General features: G+C 46.8%; 4 protein-coding genes across 4 annotated transcripts; 3 read left to right on the top strand and 1 right to left on the bottom strand.

Moving 5' to 3' along the window:
• The first annotated feature begins 50 nt into the window (after positions 1–50).
• ASPWEDRAFT_185791 (uncharacterized protein) lies at positions 51–5,676 on the top strand. Its single transcript, XM_040832098.1, has 8 exons — positions 51–275; positions 328–1,183; positions 1,234–2,921; positions 2,970–3,308; positions 3,365–3,979; positions 4,040–4,913; positions 4,972–5,280; positions 5,340–5,676. Exons 1-8 carry the CDS (start codon positions 115–117, stop codon positions 5,550–5,552), a joined length of 5,055 nt encoding a protein of 1,684 aa, XP_040687087.1. The 5' UTR covers positions 51–114; the 3' UTR covers positions 5,553–5,676.
• Positions 5,677–5,880: 204 nt separating this feature from the next.
• Positions 5,881–11,686, top strand: ASPWEDRAFT_160147 (uncharacterized protein). The gene is made up of 3 exons (XM_040829779.1): positions 5,881–7,126; positions 7,188–8,734; positions 8,782–11,686. Exons 1-3 carry the CDS (start codon positions 6,094–6,096, stop codon positions 11,533–11,535), a joined length of 5,334 nt encoding a protein of 1,777 aa, XP_040687088.1. The 5' UTR covers positions 5,881–6,093; the 3' UTR covers positions 11,536–11,686.
• Positions 11,687–12,182: 496 nt separating this feature from the next.
• ASPWEDRAFT_174820 (aminoglycoside phosphotransferase family protein) lies at positions 12,183–14,283 on the bottom strand (the record flags this gene model as incomplete). The annotated part of the gene is made up of 3 exons (XM_040831276.1): positions 12,183–12,499; positions 12,554–13,592; positions 13,996–14,283. 3 exons carry the CDS (start codon positions 14,281–14,283, stop codon positions 12,183–12,185), a joined length of 1,644 nt encoding a protein of 547 aa, XP_040687089.1.
• A 2,729-nt stretch (positions 14,284–17,012) lies between these two features.
• Positions 17,013–17,601, top strand: ASPWEDRAFT_43475 (uncharacterized protein). The gene is made up of 2 exons (XM_040836035.1): positions 17,013–17,326; positions 17,379–17,601. Exons 1-2 carry the CDS (start codon positions 17,126–17,128, stop codon positions 17,391–17,393), a joined length of 216 nt encoding a protein of 71 aa, XP_040687090.1. The 5' UTR covers positions 17,013–17,125; the 3' UTR covers positions 17,394–17,601.
• Positions 17,602–18,344: the final 743 nt, after the last annotated feature.

Raw genomic sequence — 18,344 nt, forward strand, 5'->3', positions numbered from 1 at the left:
AGCTCAATAATGTTTGAATTCCATTCCCTTTCTTAAACAACCGAGCGATGATTCTATTTAATTTATTTCGAGGGCGCATCGTTATCAGAAAGCTTGATCGAGGCAGTTTAGAACATGGCGTCTCGAGAAAGCGCCCGTGAGCTCGTGAAGAGCATCACTAGAGAGCAGGGCTTTCTGGGCGAAGAGGTTCTTGGCCGAATGGATCCCGACACACGCCGGCAGGTGGAAGAAGCAATGCTCAGGAAAGATGAAATGATCGGGTCTTCTGTCATGACGTACGAAGCATAGCCCCAGGGACTGAAACTGACAAACCTGATGCGAAAATAGGCTAGCCAAGAATCTCTACAACAGCAGCGCGAGATTCGTCTTTGAGATGTTACAGAACGCAGATGACAACAGCTACACCAGAGCTAGAGCACGATCCGAGGTCCCCTTTGTGTCTTTTCGTGTGTATCCTCGACGGATCGTTGTCGAGTGCAACGAGGACGGCTTCACGTATGAGAATCTGGTCGCTGTTTGCGATGTTGGCAAAAGCTCCAAGTCCGGAGCGCAGGGGTATATCGGTGAGAAAGGAATCGGGTTTAAATCCGTGTTTATGGTGGCATGGAAGGTGCACATTCAGTCGGGCGAGTTCTCCTTCTGCTTCCAGCATAAAATGGGCGATTCGGGAATGGGAATGATATCGCCAATTTGGCAAGAAGCAGAAGATCAGCCACCGGGCTCTTTGACGCGTATTACCCTCTTTTTGCACGAGGCTGGGTCAGATGAGATTCTATCGAAGCAGCGAGAGACGACACTTCGCCAGTTTGAAGATCTTCGAGCTACCTTTCTGCTTTTTATGAAGAACCTCGGAAAAATCGAGGTAAAGGTGTACGACATGGAGGAAGTATCTTGGACCATTTATTCTATGGAACATCAATCGGAAAGTCATGTCAAGCTCAGGAAGAATACAATCCAGGATGGGAAGACCAGGGAAGTAACTCAACACTTTCACATAACGAAAGAAACGGCCATCGGTCTTCCAAAAAGCGAGAATCGAACTTATACAGATGCTGAGCTGTCAAACCACGCATGCTCACAAGCTGAAATTGTCCTCGCATTCCCATTGACTCCGGATTCCATTCCCATTATTGAGGCACAGGAGGTCTTCGCTTTTCTTCCCATCAGAAATATGGGATTTCCAGTAAGAGTGAATGCCTATTCAATCAAGACCAACTGCTAACAAGCGTGCAGTTCTTGATCCAATCTGATTTCGTCACCGATGCCAGTAGACAGGATATTGTGAGATCCTCGGCTCGCAATCTCGGCATGCTGAATTGCATTGCACAGGTATTTGTTAGAGCCGTATCACAATTCTGCCAGCACCCTACTCTTCGCTATCAATGGATGCGATATCTCCCTCAAGCTAAAGGGCATTCTTGGGATAGCTTTTGGGTCAAGCTAGTCGATGACATCCGTGATCGTTTGAAAGTTAGTCCAGTTCTGTGGGTCAAGAGCCACAGCCAACTCAGATGCATTACAGACATTCGACGGATTCCAGCCGAAATGCTGGACAGAAATGGTGATCCCTTGTTACCGGATTTGGAGCTAGAGCAATATCCTGCTTCCGAATACTTCGCCAAGGACTTGGATCTATTGAAAGGCCGTGGGCTCGTCGCAATGGGACCCAACTCGTTTATCAGTAGGGTCCGTCAGGATCTGAATCGGGGTCAGTCTTCGATGATACGGTCCCAGACCGATGATGATTGGCACTATCGTGTCGCGAGAGTCCTGGTTTCTGCCTGGTCAAAGCCAGAGAGGCGGAAATCGATCACGAGTCTCCAATTGATTCCATTGATAGGCGGGACATGGATATCCGCCCTAACCATGGAGACCGAATCCATTTGTTATTCTCATTGCAATGGCTATCAAATCCCCACTGGCCTCGGTCTCAAACTGGTGGATCCACAATCTGAAAGGGACCCTTATCGGAAACAGCTTTTTGATCTTTTCGGTGTCGAGGAGCCAGAAGTTGCTAAGATTCGCTGGATGATTATATGCTTCGGCCGCGTGTTTGATATGTCACTTCAGAGGTCGCGAAAGCTATTGAGATTTCTTTACTACACGGCTCATCTTGACAAGTCCCATGACAGCCCATCTCACTACACCGGATTCGGGTTAATGGACCATCTGCTCAGGAAGAACCCACTGAAGCCCGATAGTCTCTTCTTCCCTGGAAATGATCCTTATAGCGCCGAACAACTTCTAACGCGTGTGCAACCGATGGGGTCTCATGATGGCGCCCCGGGAACCGATGTATCAATCCTTCATCCCCATTACATGGAGGACGGTCCGACACAGCCAGCAGATGAGAATCGAACCTGGAAGGCATGGCTAGCCCAGTCGTGCCTTGTTCGTGATGTGATACCCTTCACTCTCTGCGGCGTTTTGAGTAACGAGTTCGTCTTCATCGCGAGGCATCGCCCAGAGAGTTTCTTAGGTTTCTTGGTCAAGTATTGGCAATTCGAGGGCGCCAATGTTCTAGAAAACCAGGACTTGGTTAACCAGGTACTGGCTATCGAGGTACCCTGTGAGAAAGGGAACATGTATCCGCTGGGTAAAGCATACATCCCAGCTACCGAACTTGATTATGCCAGAAGGTTCCTTGAAGAAGGCGAGTTCTTCCCATGGCTCCAGCTTGACTCTTCACTGTGCGATTCTACGTGGCTTGCTGAGCTGGGAAAGATAGCAAGAGCATTGGGATTTGGCTATCCACAGTCGGAGCTCGAATTTTATCTCACAGTTCTGCGATTCATCGCCAGTGCCAACAAGGAAGGTGGTGATCCTCCGGTGAATGTTGGCCGGATATTTGACATATACAGTCGAATCGAAGCCCGATATCATGAGTCCAAAACTCCAAGTATTTCCCGCGAAATGATTTGGTATGTGCAAATATGTTGTTGATTTTATGTTGCTAACGTCAAATACAGCAAGGCATTCGACGGAGATTGCCTGATCTATATACCTCCCCGTGATTTTGATGATGCATGTTGGGTTTCTCCTACATCTTGTGTCTGGGAAGCGCCTGCATACATGAGATGCAGGTTCCCTTTGAAATCACTGTACGACACTGTTAATAATCGAAGATATAACAAAGAACTCTTTCATGAGACTCTGGGCATACCGAATGCGGATATCTTCGACTTGCTAGAGGAGTTGGATAACATGGGTCTTCAAGAATACGGTACTGTTGATCAGATCTACAACCTATACGAGGAAATAGATACGAGGCAAGTCCACATGGATAGCGAGGAGAAGCAAAAAGTCCGGTAAGAGCTTTTTTGTTTCCTGTCTGGTGTGCTATGACCCAACTGATTATTCCCAGGGACCATTTCGAAAATGACCGCCTCGTCTATTATGGAGACGATAATGGTGGCAATTGGTACCGAACCTCCGAATGCCTATGGTCGAGCGTCACCGACATCAAAGGGATGGTGGCCCTCAACGACCAGTACGAAGACCTTGCTGAATTTTTCATCGAGCTCTTGGGTGTCCGTACCCTGACACTTGAACTGGTCCATGATAAACTAATTGATCAGGGAAGAGAGCAAGCGCCAATCAACGATGTAAAAGAAACCATATGGCTACTCAATTCCTACCTTCAAGGCGAGGAGGAGCTTCCCAGTCCGTCGCAGATCCTTGAAAGCAAGGTCTTCCCCGTTCGGCATCCTAGTGGGAGTATAGAATTGTGCAGCCCCTTGGTGGACTTCACTATCATCGACCGCAAACACCTGGCGGGATGGTTCTCTGGCAAAGCCAAATTTCTCGATTTCGATCTCAACGATATTCCACGGCTGTCGCCATTCCTGGAATGGACAGGACTGGAGGCGCGCTATCTATCATCATCTGTGAAAGAGATCTCAGCACTTTCTGGTGACTTTTACAGAACTCTAACATCGCCAGACAGAAACATAGCTCAAAAGGCACATGGCTTGCTCCGGTGAGTTACTTGGCTCTCGATGGATTATAAAGTAGAACTTACCCATCTGACAAACACCAGAATTGCGGTACATTTCAACAGCCCCCGAGCGCTGAAAAAAGAGCAATCGTTTTACGAGCTACTCAAGAAGATCGAAGTCTGTGAAACAGACGGAATCACCTCCGAGCTACATCTCAACCAAGATGGTAAGGATATCAAAGTGGAAGTGAGCAGGAGCGAACTGCACCTCCACGAGAGTGAGGGTGGACTGAGAATCTACGTCCCCGGGGATGAAGAGTCTCAGTATTTATGCTTTCATGATAGGATACCCCAGGCTCTTCTGGAATGGATGTTGACTGAGCCGTCCACTGGGATCTGCGAACCATTGACTGATAGGGCCCTGAACGTGATGCAGAGTATCCTACAGGCACAGAATAAATATGTTGCAATGACACTCGACAGAGCTGGTATTGTCTCGGTTGAAATACCGGATGATTCCCAAAATGTCGAGCTGGATGCTGCTACCAACCAGATCAATGACACACGATCTGCTAGTCGCAACAGTGAAGACACATTAATTGGGGATACACTCAATCCAGCAACCCATGGATTATCATATGATGCAAGTGATGTCCATAGGATTACGGGTCCATTTCGGGGGCCATCGCGTTCGCCTCTTGTAGCGAACAACTATACATACACGCCACAATCGACACCTGGTTCAATCGTTCTCACACCACCTCAGCCTGAGGTAGATATGGAATATCGAAACCTCCTTTATAGGACCGTTAACACGGCCAGAAATACCGTCTTCCCTACTCGAAGTTCTTTTGATATGGGAACGCTCAATCACTCCCTTGATGCTTCTATTTCTGAAAGGAACGACATTTTCCGCCTTCGCAACTCGGAAAGGATTGAAAGAGACAAGAAAATTGGAGCAGCGGGTGAATTGTTTGTACGTCGTCCCAGCCACTTGTGTGATATCTGGACGAAAACTAATCAGCTGCTTATAGGTCTTTGAAATACTGTCCCACCTAACCCCAAGCCTTCCACAATTCTCTCGTGATAACTGGGAAAGTACGATTCGAAAGTACGTGAGGCTTCACGATGAATATACCAATATGGGGTCATGGAACGGACGGGAAACCTTGGATATAACGTATACCGACCATGAAGGCGTTCTCACCTCACTGCTTATCGAGAAGAACTACTTATGCCCAGACGCCTGGACGGGGAGACGACCTAGATACTATCTCGAGGTGAAATCAACAACTTCATCATGGGATGCGCCTTTCTATATGAGCAAAAACCAGTATGAACGGGTACGTCAGCCAGAACCACCATCTCCTACGTGCACCCAGACGCTGACATTTTATACCAGATGCAAACCCTTTCCCGCGGAGACTCGGGTGCTCCACCCATGGATTCCGTGTACATCATATTCCGAGTCTTCAACCTAGGCCTGGATTCAATGGGCATGAAAATCTTTGTGGATCCAGGCCTTATGAGAGATAACGGCGAACTTTCATTTACGGCGGAGGCCTGGTCGATTGTACCGGGGGATAATTTCCGCGAGGGGAGATCAACCCTTTAGAGAGGGTCAAGAATAGGCAATGGATTGAGATTAGACTGCACTATCTCGCGACATTTGAATTCAAGTATATTGTATATAACAATATAAAAAGCTGGAAATCTCAGCTCTGCCATCTATATACTTCCTCACTAGTAAATTTGTTTCTTGGACATGATATAGTAATCTATGATAGATCTTATGACATCTACAAAGACAATAAAGCTTAAAGATCAACAGTTGATGATCGGCGCTTCTTGGCAAGGCGTTTACGGTACATGGCATGTGCACAGAGGGCGATGGAAGACCTCATTGGGCATAGTTGTCATACGAGGCTGGGAGGGTCTCAGACCATTTATAAGGGCAGGCTGCCTCGTCAGCCTCAGGTCATGTTTCCCAACGCTTGTGAAGACTCCTGTACGCTTATACCCAACAACAGATCTGAACAAAATCCAACCCGCCTGGATTGAGCGCTGACATCAAAGACCAATGAATTTCAACATTCTATTCATCCGTTTGAGGCTGACCATTTGAATACCTGCCTGTGCAAGTGGCTGGTGTCAACATGCCCCCGAATACGCGCAACGATTTCGAGATCGCGATAATCTGCGCTCTTCCCCACGAGGCCGATGCCGTCGAGGCATTATTCGACGAAACATACGCCACATTTAATCGAATCTATGGAAAGCAAGACGGGGACCTGAACATATACTCCAACGGAAAACTTGGCCAGCACGATGTCGTTCTGTGTCTGTTGCCTGAAATGGGCAAAGGAAATGCAGCAACGGTCTCGTCAAGCTTGCGGATCAGCTACCCCAGAGTCCAGCTGGGGTTGCTGGTCGGCATTTGTGGTGCTGTCCCATTCCCACGGCCAGATGGCGACACCGAGATAATTATGGGCGATGTCATTATCAGCGACAGCGTGATTGAGTATGATTTCGGAAGTCAGTATCCTGACGGGTTTAGGCGGAAAACCGACGTCAAAAGCACATTAGGACGACCGACTCGAGAGATCAGAAACTTGCTTGCCAGTTTGAAGACACGGTCAGGACGCAACGAGCTTCAACGTCAGACTTTGCAGCACCTTATAACCCTGCAGTCCCTACCAGAGAATGAGTGGGAATACCCCGGTGCAGCTCAGGATGTACTCTTCGAGGCTTCATATCGGCATAAGCACTATCAAAGAGACCGGGATACTTGCATATGCTTGAACTGCAACGCAAGCAGTGATCCTGTGTGTGAAGAGGCACTGAAGAAAGATTGCGCTATTCTGAACTGTTCAGGGAAACCGGTATATCGCAGTAGACATGGCATTCAAGCTTGTTCCCCGCAAATTATTATTGGGACTGTTGCATCTGCGGATACCGTTATGAAATCAGGGGAGCACCGCGATAAGCTAGCATGGACTGAGGCTGTCATCGGCTTTGAAATGGAAGGGGCTGGAGTTTGGGATAATTTGCCGTGTGTCATAGTCAAAGGGGCATGCGACTATGCAGATAGTCACAAGAACAACAGATGGCAGTCATACGCAGCAGCAACAGGTGCATCAGGGGCCAAAGCCTTCTTGGGGTTTTGGAGACCATCAACTGTTAGACAAAGTCAGTGAAAAGCTGGCAGCAATTAAGATCACCATTTCTGACTGATTCAACCGATATGTAGACATCACTGACGCCGACAAACGTTGTCTCGCCGATCTTCTCTTGACAGATCCCCGCGATGACAAACTTCGTATCGAGAAAACCAAAGGCGATCTTCTACGAGAATCGTTCTGTTGGATAATTGACGATATTTCATTTCAGGAATGGTATTGTAATGAACAGAGCCAACTGCTTTGGATTAGAGGTGATGCTGGCAAAGGAAAAACGATGCTCATGATTGGCATAATCAACGAATTGACACAGCGTATATCAAAGTCATCAGAGCGAGAAAACCTTCCAATCCTGGCTTACTTTTTATGTCAAGCCACCGACACACGTCTCAACAATGCTCTTTCGGTACTTCGTGGTTTGATATTTCTTCTTACTATTCAGCGACCCTCGCTGCTTCGACACGCGCGTCATAAGTATGACTATGCTGGACACAGGCTCTTTAATGAACCAGATTCTCTTTACTCGCTAGTAGGAATCTTCACCTCCATAATTGGAGATTCGGATCTGCCAGAAGTTTTTCTGGCAATCGACGCAGTTGATGAGTGTGAAGCAGAACTGCCACAACTCCTGGATCTGATCGCACATACAACAAGCATGAAACCTAAGATAAAATGGATTGTGTCCAGTCGCAATCGAGATGATATTGAGCGACATATGAGAGGGTCTTGCAGTCAAAGAATCCTTCGACTCGAGTTGAACGCGGACAAAATTACCGGAGCAATAGACAAATTTATTGATGTTCGCGTATCACAGCTGTCGTCACTGGAAAGCCATGCAAGTATTCAAAATCAGATCAGAAGCCAGATGCGACAGAAATCGAACGGCACATTTTTGTGGGCTTCTCTGGTTTTCGATGAGTTACGCAAGGCCAGTTTTGCAGCCGACACGCTGGAAATACTCGAAGAAACACCAACTGGCCTTGTACCACTGTTCAGCCGCATGATGAAAAAATTGCTCGGATTACCGACTATAAATCTGCAGCGGAGCATAAAGATCTTGTCAGTGGTTTTACTATCTTGTCGTCCCCTTCATTTGCTTGAAATGCGCGTTGTGGCCGGGCTTCCGGTTGAGATCAACCACCTCGAAGAATTAGACCGACTGGTCAGTATGTGCAGTTCTTTTCTCACAGTCCTCGATAATCGTATTTATTTCATACATCAATCAGCGAAAGATTATCTAGACACGGAACAATCCACAATCATTTATGCCGCAGGCCGAGCGAAGATTCATCGAGAGATATATTGTCACTCTTTGAGTGCCATGTCTGTTACGCTTCGCCGAGACATATGCGACCTTAAAGATCCTGGTCCTGTGACAGATAATTCTGAGCCCAATTGGGCGGCATTGTTGCCAATCCAGTACGCTTGTGTTCACTGGTTTGATCATCTATGCTGTTGTGACAACAGGACACTAGCGGACAATGTCGAGTTGTCAGATAATGAAGCTTTATTTGCCTTCTTCGCGACGCATCTTCTTCATTGGTTTGAAAGTTCGGGTCTCATGAGACAGATGTCAGTCGGTATAAAGATCATCGAGAGGCTTCTGCAGACCGTGCAGGTATGCTTTCAGCAGCGTGAAAAAGCCACGGAACTAACAGGATTTAGGCAGACTCATTCCCTGAATTCACAAAGCTGTTGTACGACTCGATGCGGCTAGCCCTGGCCTATACACCGATAATTGAGACAGCTCCATTGCAGGTCTATAGCGGAGCTCTCATTTTCTCCCCACAGACAAGTGAGACACGGAGGCGTTTCTGGGAAAGCAGACTGCCATTTGTGAAGAGCATCACCGGTGTTCAGAAGAACTGGAATACATGCCTTCAGACAATTGAGGACCATGGAAAGTCGCGGATTAATGATATCTGTTTTTCGCCAGATGATCAAACCGTGGCAACGGCTTCGAGTGATTCCACAATTAAACTCTGGGATACCGTGACTGGCTTGATGAAGCAGAGCCTTGTGGGTCACAAGGAAAGGGTAAATTCGATTTGCTTTCTCCAGGATGCTCATCACCTGGCATCTGGTTCAGACGACGGTAGAGTAATACTGTGGGATGCAGTCACTGGGGCCTCTGAATGCATAATGCAAAGCGAAGAGGGCATGGTTTCGGCAATAGCTTTCTCGCCCGGCGTTGGAACTCTTGCGGCAGGAATAAGCAGCGGAACTGTCATGTTATGGGACTTTGATACCAAGATTTGGAGACATATTTTGGAAGGCGATATGAACCTCTTTCCAACAATCAGGAACAAAGCAGAATCCGAAATTAGACGGGTGGCCGCATCTAATAATGCCAGAGATCGATTCATCGCGGGGCAAATAAATACGGTTGAGCGTGATTGTATTGTCGTTGACTTGGGGGGCGACAACCCACGGGCTTTTTTGGAAGCCGTTATCGATTCTGTCGCACGTGGTGCTCGAAACCGGGTTGTTGATCTGCACTACTCTTCCGATGGCCGAATTCTAGCCTGTGCTTGGAGCAGTGGTCATGTCAGTCTTTGGTTTGCGCAGAAAAATGAGTGGAAAGGAGTATGTAATCGTGAGGCAGGATTGAATGGGCTAGCGTTATCAGCAAATGGCTCGACATTAGCTGTCGTGTTGGATAATGGAGCAATTCGATTGTGGGACACTTCTTGCGGTGTCTGGAAGGAAAAAATTTTGATAGAGGAACGATGGCCTCCACCTGATATCGTCTGCTTTTTTCCCGATGATCAAGATTTACTTTTCAGTCTGGCAAACACAATATATCGATGGACCTCATCAAGTAAGACGACGGACGAACTATTTCAAATCAATTCCTGGACTGGAATATGTACTGCTATCACTATGTCAAATGATGGCAAAACATCTGCAGTGGCCGACTCTAGCGGTCAAGTTTCAGTCCTGGACAATGACCTTAACTATACGAGACCTCCACTTACTGAGTCTCAGCTTGGGGCTCTGGGAATCTCTGCGGCACTAAATGAGTCTCTCTTGGAACTTGACGAGAGCTTATTGAAAACCTACGTTATTTTCACATCTTCCTTTTTCGGCTGGTATTGGATTATCATAACTCTGCTGGAGTCTCCAGACTCCGACAAAAGCCTACTTCGTCATCGGCCGGCGATATTGATGTACCTAGCCTCGACAATAGGCTACTTGATGATTTACTGCAAGAAAATTATTGATATGTCTCCAAGTCGCTTGTCCTACAGCGATGCTGTGTTCATCATCTGGAAGCTCGGCCCTGCAGCAGGCCGTGCGTTTATCCTGAAACCCAAAAGTCTTATGCCGAGGCCTGATGGCAGCGAGGTTCCTTTAGGCAGGAATGCCAGCACAGGAAAGTGGGAGTGGAGAGGTCATCTTGCTATGGTTAGCACAATGGCTCTCTCCCCCGATCAAACGATTCTTGCGACCGGCTCCGGCGATCAAAACATCATACTATGGGATACAGTCAGTAATAGATACAAACATTTACTTAAAGGCCATGGGCATGAAGTATGGAAAATCCAATTCTCTCCCGATAACCGGCTTCTTTTATCAATATCAGAATGGGGTGAGATGAATATTTGGGACTTGACCACTGGGATTTGTCGAACGACTTTTGACAAAGAAAAAATTAGCGAAGTGTACTTTTCGCCAGATTGCCAGACTTTGGTGATGACGTCAACGAATCATACCATGGAACTCTGGAACGCGTTATCTTTAAAGGGCAAAAAGACTCTCAAAGGTCATATGGGGCAGATAGATTCTGTTCATTTCACCGCGGACAGTGAGATGCTCGCTTCGTTGTCAAGAGAAGACTCCACGGTGCGATTATGGGATGCAAGCTCTGGAGCGTGCCGATATGTTATAAAGTATCGCTCGTCCCGTGCTGCTTGGTCTCCAGACGGGTTGACTCTGGCTTTGGTGCCGTATCAAGGTCAGGTACGCCTTTGGGACATGACCACAATGTCCTGGAGCCGAGTCAATGATTGCCCGGCGAAAAGCGCTACGCAGTTTACATTCTCGCCAGATGGTCGCGCCATGGCGATTCTTTTACCTGACAGCGCCATATCGCTCTGGGATATTGGACAAGATAGCTGTAGACAGGTTGTCCATCCTGATAGGGAGCTGAGATCGCTGTCGTTCACAGCGGACGGTCAACACCTCGATACTGATAGGGGCAGAATATCTATCCGCACTGGATCTTTCATCAGATCAGTGCCCAGAGACAGACTCCGACACGCCATTGAAGTTCGTGACAGTTGGATAGTTGTGGACAAGCAGAAGCTCATCTGGCTACCATGGGACTATCGCGTCTTTGGGCGTGCAGCGTATGGTTCCACATTTGCCATGGGTCACTCGTCGGGTCGAATAACATTTTTGGAGTTAGAAATATGACAGAGCCCGAGTCTGTTGCTTTATTTTGCTGCTTGCCTGCCAGGAACCGGCTTTATGTGTTGGATAAGTGCCGCCTACAGTGTAGACAGTTTGGATCGATCATTATGGAGCTTCTAGCGGCACATTGTCATTAATGGTGAATGGTCTGCGGAAACATGCAACCCAACATAAAAAATACAATATGACAATGTAAGAAAAAAAACATACAACAGCAGGGATTCGCTGGTGGTCACCCACCCAACTACTAACCTGCCGGCGTGTGGCTTAAGTACGGCTGAGCGGACGGGAAGCCCTGTTCTCCACACCCTGTGGTCGTATGTACTGTGAATAATATAACAGCGGTATATCAATTGGAAATGACAAAAGCATAAATACCTGGGTGTCCCAGTGAGCGGTAGATATACGCGGGCAAGATTTCCAGGTTCTCCTTGAGGCCCAGCACGGACTACAATAGATCGATACCTCGGTTATTCCGTCTCTCGGGGCCAAATAAACTCTAGATTGTGATTCACTATCCTACAATAGCAGTAGAAGCATATTGGGGGGAGATCCCACTTACTCGAATATGAAGGCAGGGGACGGGACATTGGGATCCCTGTGGATTCAAGGGACAGTATAAGTTCTCCTGGCCCATGATGCATAGCTTTTTAATCCTCATTAATTCTATCGCGTAGACTTCGACAGTTGTCTACCCCCGCCGTGAGGTCATTCATCCATGCCCGTATATGCCGGGCAACAAACTCATTATCGCAATTTTGCACTGCAAGGTCGAAATCTCTTTGATGTTGGCTCTTGTGGAAAAACTCCACCCATCCCGGTTCCAGGCTTTTCATTCTATCAATAAACACATCACGAAGGAGAGTGACCTCATACTCCCATAGGTGTTCCCAGTAGAGATCGGAGACTTCTCCGCTCGGCTCGCGTTCATATCGTCGTAGATCAGGCTCGAGGCGTCGCGGGTGCCCTTTTCAGAATGCGGGGAAATAGCAGGCCTTCCATAAAGGGAGTGCTGAAACACATTCCCAGTCTAAAATAGCTGCTAGCTCTCCGTTATCATGAACGAGAATATTTCGGCTGGAGAGGTCTTCATGAACCAGGACTGAGGGCTCCGGATTGCCTTCATTTGGTGGAAAGAAAGATGGAAGCAAGGTTTTCAGTTTTCCAATGATTTCCAATTTTCTTATTGCATCATCTGCATCATCTTCATCATCGCTCTCAAGATCGCTAGCTGGTAAATTGTCTAGTGTCGACTGACAGTCTGTCTCGCGAAGAGAAAGCCGTGATGTAATCCAGTCGCTGCTGAACGTAAATGGCCCTCGGTGAACATCCTGTAGGATATGCGACCCCCAAAAAAAGTTCATAGAAACAATTCTGCCCACCTCTGGTAATCCTGTAGGCAAATGTTCCTTTTCAGATAGAGGTGAACTATTGGAATTTGCTGGGTTTCCAGCAGGCCCGGTCGCTTGAGACAGTGTGGAATCATTGATGCTAGATGCTATCCCATAGATATTTCCAATTCCCTGAAGTTGGTTCCGAAAAAGGCAACTAGAGTAGGCCGCAAACTCTCCAACCAAACTTGTCTTTGCAGAAAATGATAGAGAGTGCCACAGCTCTTTCAACGGTCTTCCAGGCATTCTGGTCATCAGGATCCATTCAAATCCGATAGGGCTTTCTCGGGAAGATTGATAAGTGATGACTCGAGGAACAGGGATATTTGTGGTACGAGATATCCAGTCCACTGTCGACACTTCACTCATAGTTTTATAGTAGGGATCAACAGGCAACGAGACTCGCATAACCAATACCTCATCATCTACTTTCACATCATAGAGTTTATTCAAGGCGCCCTCGGCTAGGAAGGTCACCTGGACCGTGCTTGATGGTAGTAGCGACTGTATTGTCTGCTCGATAACCTGAGGATCGGGCTCCACCGTCCACTGGGGTTGAAGATTGAAGGTTCTTTGAACCCAGGCAAGACCCGGGGGCTGTACCTCCAGCGATTTCATTTCTGTTGTGATGTAAGGGAGTTGTCCGCCGTGGATCTCGGTGTTAAGATTCTGTGGTTTCAGCTTCAATATGAGGGCAAAATAGGATATCTATAAAGGTCGAGAGAAACGCGCTAAAGGACATGTGAGCGGGGGCATATTGGGCTGGAATAACTTTGATCCAGTATAGAGGGGAACGCTAAACACACTCTACCATGTTTAATCAGACAGCTCGATATATAAATGTACATCATGCGGAGTGAGAAGCGTGATAACCCCTCGGATCATCCTTCTGATTAATGTATCGTTTGAGCAGCCGCCCTCACAATCATAAAAAAAAGAATTTTGCTCAATGTAGTCGCCTCGATGAACAACTTCAGCGCTGGAGGTTGCCATCTGGAACCTCAAGAGTTCTAATTTTGTGTACATACAGGTGGCTGCGACAGAACAACAAGTGCATGCAGTACCAACATACGTTCTTTGTTGGCCTTCTATGCTTGAGGTCCTGGCACGTCAGATGGCCCATGTCCAAGGCAGATACCCCGGCTGAATTATACTTCAGCTTCATAGCCAATAGTCGGAAGACATTCCAACCATCATCAGTGAATGCGACGCCCACTGCGGCAACTGCTAAAGAGAAGAACAGGTTCAGCTTGATAAGCAAGGTCGAATCGTAGCTGTGTTGCTGGCAATAACCCGTGAGTGCGGCGAAGTTGAAAAGTTGAAAGATAGCCAAAGTGAACAGTCGGCCTGCCGGATGCATAAAGATAGAGGCTGTCCCTTTCCTGAGGGCTATTCAGCATGAGTGATAGCCGAAAACGAAGCCGCAGAAAAACACTAGGGGTATGTCGCCTATGTCGCCTCAGTTTCTCTATGTTAGCAATGCTAATTGACGTCCGAGATCCCAGATGCCAAAAGGAAAAGCCGAATCCAAGACGAAAGCCAGAGAAGAATCCTGCCACCATCAACATGTCACAAGAACCTGACGCTCCTATTCAGTCAATTGAAGTCCATTGAACTGTCGAGTGGTTCTTAGCGCCACTCAGTCTTGCAACAACGATACCCGAAATCTCCCTCCCCGGCGTTCCCCAACTCCGTTTTTTTGTGAACGGGGAGTATCGTTTGGTCACTGGTATCAAGACCCAGCTGAGAACGGCAACAGACATCCTGCTTATGCATGTCCTAAGGAACGGGAGTTTACTGTCAAGCGACATGGAAGAATTGAACCAGTCCGCATCGATGATTTTGATGAGCTGGATATTTCGAGGAATTTGTTACAGCTCTCTTCCGTGCAACCACAGACAGGTGGCAGAAAGCTGTAAAGGATAAGTTACGGGAGTTTGTTATATTGTTATGGACACAGGAGGAGTACTATTGTGCCTGCTCCGCTGTCTAACTTTGGGTCTCTGATTGTAAGTCGGCTTTTGTCGTCTCTCTTTGTAGATAGACAAAGACCTTGGCAGATGATTTAGCCATTTCTTCAAAATCACTGGTTGGCTGGCTGGATGAAAAGTCCCACGGAGTGTCACGTCCAAATCTGGGTCATTTGCGGAAGCCTATTGAGCGGAAGGTAGCTCTTGATCGCCCGACTTGCCAATGTCCTTGTAGTGACCTGGCTTGGGGTTGGATAATATGAACCCTAGCGGATCAGCGGTTGAGAGATATCTCTGTATTCATACGTGGGCGCTTAAGAGTACGGATATATATTTGCTTACCTTGTTAGAATTTGAGGGCACAAAAATTACATTGCGTAGTTTCTTGAAGGATTGTTCATCACCGCTTCGTACTTCTGCCTGTCATTCTGCCTTGCGGCGCTTGGTGCTGTAACAACTTCCACCTTAGTCACTTGGTAAAACAGGATTCATTTCTGTTTCCCCATTCCCAGTGATTGGTTGATCCCAATCTATAGGGGCAGTTCTGCCAGAATGTAGCTACCCTCCTAGTACTGTCTATAATATCAAAGCTGCTCTCCATGCCGTACAGCGCCCGGACGGGGTTGCCGCGCCCAGTGACTTAGCACAACTTATCCAGGCATGGCATGGCGTTTTGATTCTTAGCACGCAGTGAATCTTTCTTTTCTGCGTGAATGGTGACATCATAGACAACCCGCTGCACATAACTCGGAGGTGCCGGGGTCTAAGGGACTTGGTCTGATATGTAACCCTAGCGCAGATCCAAGACTCGCCCAGCCTTTTACGTTACATGTGAGGGTGCATAGCATATTTGGGCTAGTAGCTTCAATTGTTCAACCGTAGCTGGAAAATAAGTGTAAGTTTCTGACTTAGTACTAGAGTAGTAGGAAAATCTGGCAAGCCATGTCATAGAGTACAGTTTGTAGAAGAGGTTGTAGATCACCGCTCGATTGTCGCCAAGGCCCCAAATATGGGGTTCATCCACATGACGTATAGAGATCCAAGGGACACACTGGTACCAGCGACATAAGCACCAGTAGTCCACAATAGAGAAGAGCTGTCTGTAATGGTTAATCTAGAAGGCGCTGTCAGAGCGTAAGTGAAAATTCTAATAATGCGGAGTTGATGATCCATGGTACATTATGGAGTGTGGCTTGTGCAGCTACGCCATGACTGGTCAGCCTGTCCGGAAACCACAGCCAGAACAAAAGACATATACCAACGTTTTGGTGTGAAGCTGTTGGTGCTGCAATACCAACATGGACAATATCAATCATCTGGAAATGAGCCCAAATCGTGCATACACCTTATGTAACCAACCAGTTATACCAGAGGCCATACTGCTCCCGCGCCACGGTTGAGCCGCTCAGTCCTAGGCAGCAGATATAGATATAGTTTAGAACCCCTATTGGTCGATTCTAAATCTGTTAGAGTTGCCGCTAACAGACGGATAGTGATGACATATTTGAGCTTATATCACTTTGTGCACCGTTGCAGTAAGCTGGTGAAGTAAATGTCCTAGATTTCTCAACAGGCTTTAGAATGATGTCTCCATTATGAGACTTACAACGTGGTTGGAATTGGAAAAGTGCTGAATGCGGTGGTTTTATTTTAGCCGCACTGCGTCTGGCGTGGGTCAAATGCATATTCGTTCAGCGTCAAGCGGTAGAAGATTCCATGTTTCTGAATTAGGAAAATAGACTTCCCTCAGATGGCTGCCAGATGCAACGCTGGGCTATTACGCGCGGTCAAGTAGGGGCCCACGAAGCAGTCATGCATACAGATGGGCTCACTGTCAATGTGTGTACATCATGACCCAGATTATCTGAATTGTCAACAGGCAAGCCACATGTCATGTAGCTTACTGGGGTCAGAACGCTTTCGGGGAGTAACATTATATCATTGCCATTGAGCATTGCATCCAATGGGAAACAGCATGGTATAAAGTGATGCTATATACTGCATGTCTATGACAATGGCATGAGGTAAGGAATTTTAGGTGTATATAGTCAATGAACTCATTGCAGCCATGACCTACCTATGACAGAGGTGGATTACAATGAATCAAAGCATATAAAGAAGATGCTATACAGCATTGAAAGAACTGAATATTCCTAGACACAACTCACCCTTGCAAATTATATAATATACTACCTCTCATAACCACTTCCCATATTGATTAACTACCTCACTATGAAGTTTATTGCGGTCCTTCTATTCACAACTCTAGCTTTGGGTGCTAGACACTTTGATGATCCATGGGGTTCTAACTATGGGGATGCACCTGTAATTAGCTGTCAGGATAAACCTGGACTGCGCTGCAACCCATCGATTGGACTTGACTGTTGTCCACTGCTTGACTGTACTGCAGACTGCCCAGGGTGCTGGGGTTATGTAAGTATCTCACTCCACGAGACGTATACAGTCGCTGATATACTGTGAATAGTGTCGGAAGAACTAGGGTCAGAAGCTATGGAGGATTATAGTATTATTTACTTTTATTTCAGCGGGGTGTATGATTGGGTGAGCTAGACGTGAAGCTGAAGTTCGGAATTTCGAAGCCTTGGGGTGGGTTTTTATCCTGTAAATAATCATGTACTAGGTTTTCCCTACTTTGTGATGCAAATGCAGAGGCTCAACTATTTCAAAACCCCAGGGCACACCTCAAGGCACTATTTCAGCCATGCACTAGCTGAATTAGGTAAAGCAATAGGAACTTTCCGAAGTTGTAAAACACAAGGGAGGATGGCCCATCCTCCATCAGGAATTTTCATTCTTGTTAAGAAGCAATTCCCCACTCTTTTCCTCTCCGAATGTCATCTTCTCTAGGAGACACCTGATGTCTGCTGATGTTACCCTCTACCATATCCACGTGACGCTTGTCCCTGAGAAACTTCATCCTTCTGCAAACTAAGGTTGCAGCTATGTCTACTTACAGACAGCGATCACTGGAAGGCTCTAACTTCAGGGGTGATTGAGATTCACTCACCTTTATCATGGACTAAGAAAGAATCTAACTGCATGATGACAATCCTAAGAGTAAGAAACCTAGTACAGTTAGATGTAATAGGGTGAAAAGATTAATACTTCTGATTTCTTTGGAGAAACCTCATTCAAAATGGAGCTAACCCATACATAATATATGCATGGCATGGGATGCTGAGATAGCAAGTCCAAGTAAGGGTGTCACTGAGATCAGACAATGGATATTTTTCCGCTCCAGAAAAATGGGCATTGGGTTATCCCGCCTTTCAAAATTAAAATCTAGGCTTATCCTCACTTTCTTTTACCCTTCGATCAGGTGTTGAACTGTCATTGATCTATTGATCCGTGACTAGTAATGTGTGGAGCGGTTACCACCATTTTATGACTAGCGTGGATGTGAACAATGTGAACTGGGGCTTCATTAATA

This window comes from Aspergillus wentii (assembly GCF_001890725.1).
Source record: "Aspergillus wentii DTO 134E9 unplaced genomic scaffold ASPWEscaffold_6, whole genome shotgun sequence".
Taxonomy (NCBI): Eukaryota; Fungi; Ascomycota; class Eurotiomycetes; order Eurotiales; family Aspergillaceae; genus Aspergillus; species Aspergillus wentii.